Source organism: Octopus bimaculoides, chromosome 26 (assembly GCF_001194135.2).
Source record: "Octopus bimaculoides isolate UCB-OBI-ISO-001 chromosome 26, ASM119413v2, whole genome shotgun sequence".
NCBI lineage: Eukaryota > Metazoa > Mollusca > Cephalopoda > Octopoda > Octopodidae > Octopus > Octopus bimaculoides.
Genome location: NC_069006.1, coordinates 9,275,532 through 9,284,422, shown reverse-complemented (window position 1 = coordinate 9,284,422; position 8,891 = coordinate 9,275,532). Strand labels below are relative to the sequence as shown.

The 8,891-nt window shown below is 35.8% G+C and overlaps 1 protein-coding gene across 1 annotated transcript in view; it reads right to left on the bottom strand.

Annotated features, from left to right (window-relative positions):
• LOC106867632 (rootletin) overlaps positions 1–8,891 on the bottom strand; it is a 301,162-nt gene that overhangs the window by 92,480 nt on the left and 199,791 nt on the right. The window contains exon 4 of the mRNA XM_052976898.1: positions 4,747–4,827. Within this exon, the coding sequence (XP_052832858.1) occupies positions 4,747–4,827 (81 nt within the window). The remainder of the gene's footprint in view (positions 1–4,746; positions 4,828–8,891) is intronic.

Below are 8,891 nucleotides of genomic sequence, written 5' to 3'. Positions count from 1 at the left end.
AGAGAGAGAGAGAGAGAGAGAGAGAGAGAGAGAGAGAGAGAGAGAGAGAGATGCTTCAGATCAAAAGAAAATTTCAAATTCTAAAAGATAAGAAAATGTTAAAACATAAAATGTTTCCTGTACAAAATTTCAGATAATTTAGGAAATATTGTATTCCATGATTGTATGAAACATGGTTGGGAAAATGTTGAGGGATAGGGGATAGAATTATTTTAATGATGACTAAAACAGGATATTGATGACAAATGAGAATAGTTTGTCCTCACACCAAACTACAAAGGATTTTATTTCATCACAATACATATTGTTGTTATTATGCAAAAGTGTTGTAAGTCCAAAACGTTGCTTTTTCAGAAAACAAAAAATTAATTTCACCATTCCATATAGCAAAACCATTGTACTACACTTTGACAATTTTTGATGTCTTGGCATCTGAAGCAGCTGGAGATATGATAGTTTGATCAAAAGAACCAGCTGTTGCAAGCAAAATTAAATATCGGAGAAAAAAAAAAAAATGCATTTGGCCAAATTTGGACATACGACAATTTAACATAATACCAACGATATATGTGTGTGTATGTATATATATATATATATATATATATATATATATATATATATATATGTATATTAATGTTTATACAGTATAGTATGATAGATCCATTTTAATCCATTGGTTTTGCATATGAGATAGGTGACAACCTAAGAGAACAGTCATTAGAATTGGATGGCTCAGCTGTCACCATACTTTTCATACCACCAATTCTGATGAGCACTGTCTTAGGCTATCACCAAACACGTGTGAAACCAATGGGAAAAATCAGCTGAAATGGAGCTATAATGCTGTATTGTATAAATTTTAACATAGCCACTCTCATACAAATACCTTAGATGACTATATATATATTACTATATATACATGTATATATATTGTTATATATACATATTTTATATTTCAGGATGGTCATTTTTTTTTTTCTTGCCAAATAAACACACACACTATATATTTGTTCTTCACTCATTCATTATTGCTATTTTATCTCATGTTCATTATCTGGAAATCTTTCATCACACATCTACAACCTCTTCAGTGACTTTTCCATCCATATGCTTCCTCCTGTTCTGTCTCTCTATGATGTATATTCTGATCTGCGCCTGTGTCTGCTTCTGTATGTGTGTACACGTGTCTATGTGTGTGTGTATATATGGGTTTGTTTACTATATCATTTGTATCCATGCCCTCTATATACATTGTTTTTTTTTTTGGACATAAGATAAAATAAGAACAATAATAAATGAGTGAAGAACAAATGTATAGGGCTTGTGTTTATTTGGCCCCAAAAACAAAAATGACCATTTCGAAATATAACAATATCTGTTTCAACGAATGATTTCACATCAGGAATTTTGCAAAAAGAATCCATAAATGTATATATATATATATACATACATACATAATTAAGGGATCAGCAAAAGTTGCTTCACCAACATACCGAAAATTTAGAAATAGCAGTTAAAATACTAATTCTACTGCTACAATATATTTCCAACAGAAAGCGATATTCGTGACTCATATAGTGAGATATATTGTAGTAGTAGAATTAATATTTTAACTGCTATTTCTAAATTTTCGGTATGTTAGTGAAGCAACTTTTGCTGATCCCTTAACTATGTTTATAATTATAAAAGTTTTACCGATAATGGTTTTTTTTGCATACCGAATTACTTGGCAAAATTGTTAATTAAGTTATTAATTCATTAATTAATTGAAAATTCCCTGCCCTATATCTATAATGATATATATATATAAATATGTTTACATATGGCATGTGAAGTTAATGCAATGAAAATAGTTGAGAAGATTGTGATGTGTTAGTATGAAAGGTATAAAGCCACAATGACAACAGTGCTGAAACTCAAAGTGCAGAAAACGGTGGTTTAGGCAAAAAGAAAAGTGGCAGAATATGTTTGAACATTACCACATGTGGTAAAGTTTTGTAGGGAACTCCTGCTACACCTGTGGTAATACTTTCCAGACATCTGCTATGATATTTGGTAATGTTCTTCAAGGATCCATCACAACACATGTGGTAAAGTTTTTAAAGGACCTGTCACTACACATGTGGTAAAGTTTTTAAAGGATCTATTACAACACATGTGGTAAAGTTCTTCACGGATATTTGATCACATATGTGGTAAAATTTTTTCTAGGATCTATTATCACATATTTCCCCCAACTTCATTTCCAGGTGATGGGAAGATTATAGTTTTACATAAAACTGAAAAAACGCTTCCTGATGCCTTGAAATAAGAAAGACAATTCATTCTGAAAACCAAAATGCTTTACTATTGTTAGGATTGATGTCTACAACAATATTTTTATTATTGTTAGTTTTTATCATTTCTACGTTAAAGAGAGGGTGCATGGCTTAGTGGTTTGGGTATTTGGCTTATGATTGTAAGGCCTTGAGTTCGATTCCTGGAGGCACAGTGTGCCCTTGAGCAAGACACTTTATTTCGTGTTATTCCAGTGCATTCAGTTGGCAAAAATGAGTTGTACCTGTATTTCAAAGGGTCCAGCCTTGTCACACTGAATCTCCCTGATAACTACATTAAAGGTACACATGTCTGTGGAATGCTCAGCCACTTGCACATTAATTTCACAAGCAGTCTGTTCCATTGATCAGATCATCTGGATCCCTTGTTGTTGTAACCGACAGAGAGCCAGGCCTACATTAAAGCAATATTTGGTTGTTATTTTTTTCTTTTGAAGTTTACAATAGCAATGTTCCCTATTAAAGATGACCTCACATAACAGGAAATGGGCTTAACATTCAAAAGAAACTGAGTTGAGTTAGCACAGAGAGAGAGAGAGAGAGAGAGATGAGCAATATAATTCTTAATTTGAATCCTGCATTGTAAATAAATTTAGTTATTTCCTTCTTCGTGGATCTACTTGAAGTAATCTAGTGGTAATTTAAACCATTAGACCTCAACTCTAGATGACAAGTGCTCTCCTATTAAAGTAGAGGTGTGATGTGTTTTAAACTACAAATGTTTTAAATAAACACAGTATTGTGTTAAATTGATAATGTAAGTTGTCTGGGGTTTTTTGCCAACAAACTCAAATATGGCCTTACACTTTCACAAATTCAGAAAAGAATATGAACCTCACCTAATTAATAATATGTAAGTATTATAAGTTCCCCTTTTATCAACTTTTCTAATTTATAGTTAATTAACATCTTCATGCTGATGTCACATAAAACCACCCATTCTGGTGTCACATAAAAAGGACATATTCTGGTGTCATGTAAACAGCACCTGTGCCAGTGCCATGTAAACAGAACCCAAGACGGTGCCATGTAAATAACACCTGTGCTTGGTGCCACATAATCAGCACTCGTGATGGGGCCACGTGAACAGCACCTGTGTTGGTGCCATGTAAAAAGCACTGCTGCTGGTGCCACATAAAAAGCACCCAGTGCACTTTGTGAAGTGGTTTGCATTAGGAAGCTCATCCAACTGTGCAAACCAAGCCAAAACAGACAGCGGAGCCAGGTGCAGCAACTCCAGCCTTGCCAGCTCCTGTCAAACTGTCCAACCCATACCAGCATGGGAAATAGGCATTAAATGTTGATGATGATGACGATGACATCAAATTCTTTTTATGTCACCATATTTCCGTGCTTGTGTAGACCTATTGAGTCAAATCAAATCAAATCACAATCAAATGGAATTGTAGTTGTGGCCGATGCCAGTGCTGCCTGACTGACTCCCGTGCTGGTGGCATGCAATAAGCACCATGCATGCGTGGGCCACTGCCAGTGCCGCCTGACTGGCTCCCCATGCTGGTGGCACGTAAAAAGCACTATCTGAACATGGTCAATACCAGCCTCGTCGCCCTGACTGGCATGCAGGTAGCATGCAAAAAGCACCATCCAAATGTGGCTGATGCCAGTGCTGCCTGATTGACTCCTGTGCCAGTGGCATGTAAAAAGCACCCACTACACTCTCGGAGTGGTTGGCGTTAGGAAGGGCATCCAGCTGTAGAAACACTGCCAGATCAGATTGGAGCCTGGTGTGGCCTCCTGGTCTACCAGTCCTCAGTCAAACCATCCAACCCATGCCAGCATGGAAAACAGACGTTGAACAATGATGATGATGATGATGATGACAACACTACTTTCGTTTTAATTAATTTTGAGAATAATAAAGAATTTAGTAAAATGACTTTGTGGTTTGGCATTTAGAATCTAAATTAACATGGAATTTTTTTGTAAGGTTTTATTTTAGGTGACTTTAAAACATGAAGATTGTCTCACAGAACCAAGGCCAGGGCAGATTGGTATTGAAAGGGTTAAAACAAATGAAAGAGAAATCAGTTCAGATTGTAAGACAATTGGTTTGAATGAAGGGAGGAATAAAAATAAGAAAGTATAAATGAAAACACAAGAACTAAAAACAAAAAAAATAACAACAATGATGATATGTAAATATACAAAATGGTTAGAATGCACCCAAAACTAAAGCAGATGTGCAAGGAAGCTCAACGAGACAACATGAAGATTTGAACTTTTAGGCGTGTGAATTGCTTTTCCCGCATCTTACCAATTCCTCATTCTTGAGACTCTGGCGATGGCTATGTTCAAGGTCTTCACACTTTTGCTTGTATTGTTTCACCTGTATTGGGAATACAAATAATTGAATGGATTAACAGAAATAACAGCCATTGCAATTGTTTACCTTAAACGATGGACTGGATTTGATTTCACTGCCTCGGAGTGTGTCTTCTAGATCCTGACACTTCTTCTTGTACTGCAGTAGCTAGACGAAAATTGGCGAAAAGAATTATTTGTAGAATCTCATATGAACCAGATTTAGTTTTGATTGAAATGGATGAGGAACTACTAGTGTATGATATAAAAGAGCAAATTTCCTTTGTGAGACTTGAGCCTCTCTGAGACTGTGACACATGATACTTATGCAAGGGGCCATGCAGTGGGGCTGAACTTGTAACCACATGGTTAATGATTGTGAAGCAAATGTTTTAACCACATGTTATGTAATGTAGAAAAGTCATCATCATCACCATCATCGTTGTTTTGACATCTGCTTTTTCATGCTTGCATGGGTTGGATGGAATTCATTGAGGCACATTTTCTATGGCTGGGTGCCCTTCCTGCTACAAACACTCAGCTGTTTCACAGTAAGGTAATATTTTCTTATAGTCAGACAGGTTTTTCAAGGAAGATTGGAAATAAAGGACCTCACTTGTATGATGATGATGATGATGATGATGTTCATTCTGAACTGTTGCATGTCAAGATAACAAGACACACATATATGCACAACAGGTTTCTTTCAGTTTCCATCTACCAAATTCACTTACAAGGATTTGGTTGGCCCGAGGCTATAATAGAAGACACTTGCCCAAGGTACCACGTAATGGGGCTGAACTTGAAATCATGTGATTGGGAAGCAAGGTTCTTAACCAGAAAGCCTGCACCCTGCCGTGGTTTGCCTCATATCTTTTGCTTTTCCACCAATGGCTGTCCTGCAGAAGATGTGATGGTGGATTACTTCCTCCAGCAGTTTCCAGCCTTGTTTATGTTTGTAGAACTGGAGTGCATCAGGAAACAACAATCTACTGAGGCAGGGTTTTGTGAGTTTGGATTATGACAGGGAAATGAAAGAACTTACTTCAGAGGATGATGTCAGGCATCCATTTGGATGGATTGAATTAAAAATAAAATTCATTTACTTTTCCTTCTTAATTAAATTTTTAATATTCTTAACAGACAAAATTCATTTCCAGTCCCTTTTAATATTCTTCTTGCTAATTTTCTATTTCTTAACCCTTACTGCATGAGACTCAAGTATTCCCAGCTCTGTGCATGCAAGACACAAGAACCAAGTCATGTTTGACAGTGGGGATATTTTCCAGATTTTTCCACATTTCATGACACTGAACACACATTTTATTTTTACTGGTCAATAAGTTATGAGAACTGATTTACATATGATTAGCATGTTACAACACAAGCAAAAATTTAATCAGCACAGAGATGGTTAATTTCCACAAAATAAAACTACCATATTTGATAGCAAAAAAAAAAATCACCTTGGATTCTATATGCAAAGTTAGGCCTCTCACAAGCTTTGATGCACTAAAAACATTTTCCTGAATATACACTGCTAAAATGGTGGTGGTGGGGATCTAATATACCCATGTCATCTTTTATACCATCAAATATGGTGCATGAATCAGGACAGGAAGGAAATACTAAGAATCCCTGTCTGTTCCCTTCTTAATCCTTCAGCGTTTAAACTGGTCAAATTCAGCCCAAATATTCTCCCTGTTTTATGTTCAAACTGGCCAGATCCAGCATCTCACACCTACCCTATAATGCCATACTAAAGATAAACTAGCGTTTCTCAAAGCTACAAAGAAATGCAGGATTAATTCAAAACAGTGAGAATAAATAAGGATTACATTTGACAGAGAAATCTGGATGCTGAAGGGTTAACCATTGGCACTTGAACTGGCCATGTCCGGCCCAAATATTCTACCTGATTTGTGCTTAGACCAGTCAGGTCTGGCCTCTCACACCTACCCTACAATATCATTCTAAGAACAAATAATCACATCATCAAATTCTCAAAGTTGTGAGATAATGCGGGATTAATTCAAGACATTGCGAATAAATAAGCTTTACATTTGACAGAGAAATCTTTTAATAAGAATCAGGATTTCAACTTTATTTTGATTTCCATTTGACAACATGTCACATCACTAAAGTCTTGCTAATGCCGTGTAGGAAAGACATGGATATAAGTTCTAATATCTCTGTCGTTAAAATCTTGTGCTTCATGGTTATGTGAGAAACATGCGTTTAACCTAAGCCATATCCAGGGTCCAAATATTCTCCCTGTTCTATGTTCCAACTGGCTGGGTCTGAACTCTCACACCTACTCTACAATGTCATTCTAAAAATAAACAATCACATCATTGAATTCTCAAAGCTTTGAGATAATACAGGATTAATCCAAAAGAACATGAATAAATAATCTTTACATTTGACACAGAATAATCTGAATGTCAAAGGGTTTCAGATGCTTAATAAGAATCAGGGTTTCAACTTTGGTTTGATTGCCATTTGACAACATGTCACATCATTAAATCTTGCTAATGCCATGTAGGAAAGTCATGGATATCATAAATTCTTTTATATCTCTGCCTTAAAAATGTTAAGCTTCATGGTTATGTCAGAAACATGTGTTTAACCCAGTCATATCCAGGGTCCAAATATTCTACTTGTTTTATGTTCAGACCATCCAGATTTGGCCTCTCACACCTACCCTACAATGTCATTCTAAAAATAAACAATCACAACATCAAAATCTCAAAGCTGTGAGATAAAAACAATGTGAATAAATAATAAGGATTGCACTTGACAGAGAGTAATGTGAATGCTGAAGGGTTAAACAATTTTCTGTATATTAGGCAATATATAAGAACAGTATTGAAGAGTTCTTAGAATAATTGTGAAAATGCATGGCCTAGAGGTTAGGGTGTGGCTAAGACACCAAGGCGGAGTGGCTGCTACAGAGAGTGTTGCTGGCCATTCTCCATAGTAACACCATCACAGTCATTACCATGGGGTGTGGCTGAATAGCTTGCTTGTTCTGCAATATGTAGCCTATTGCCTCTTCCCCCTCCGTCTTCCGATGCTTTACCCCCCCACCTTTTTCCTTTTCTTTCATTTTTTTTCTCCTCATCTCTCTTCTTTCCTACTTCTTTGTATCTGTGTGAATCTTGCAAATTTAACATTTACTTCGAATAAGCAAATTTTTCTTGTCAACCATTGGCCAACTTTGCAGGAGCCAGCCCTCCTCCACTCTCTTCTGATCACATATCTCACTGATTAAGGCCAACCTAAGATCAAAAGGTAAGAGATGGTGTAAAATGGTCAACAGTGGTCAACTTGCTAACTGATCAAACCAATTGAAACCAACAAAGAAAAGGCAAGGAAAATCAGAAGAATCCATTTGAATAGGGAGAGAGGGGACAACTGTGGTGATGGCTAGTATGATGAGCCATCATGGACTAAGCTACAATATAGACCAATGGTTTCCAGCCTGTGGTCTGCAAAGGTGGTATTGGGGATTCATGAACTAAATTCAAAATTTCATATATATATATATATATGAATATATACATATATATGTACATACCTATATATATATGTATATATACAAGCATATATGGGTAAAGGATGTCAAAAAACGTGAACAAAATGAAAAACAGAACATAAAAAAACAAAAACATGGAAAATGAACTTTTTTTCAGACAACGAGAGAAACAAATAGAGAAATGAGACATGTGGAGTAGATAAAACAGGGGACAACTGATGAAGGGATTAATTGTTCTTTATGTTGCTTGTCTCGTTTCTCTATTTGTTTCTTTCGTTGTCCGAAAAAAAAAGTTAATTTTCTATGTTTTTGTTTTTTCATGTTCTCATTTTTCATTTTGTTCACGTTTTTTTGACGTCCTGTACCCATATATGCATGTATATATACATATATATGTAGGCATGTACATATATGTATGTATATATGCATATATATGTATATTATATTATTATATGATCAAACGCCACGCATCCATTTCCAAGTAAGTTTTATATATATATATATATACATACATACACACACATAAAGATAAGCGTATTAAAAGGGGTCCATGGGAAAACTCATTTAAATAAAAAGGGCTGGGAACCCTTGTTGAGAATCACTGATATAACCCTTGTGACCACCACCACCACCTGCACATCCACCTATACCAGGGGTCACTAAACTTCTTTCATGGCGGGCCAGATAATTGAGAG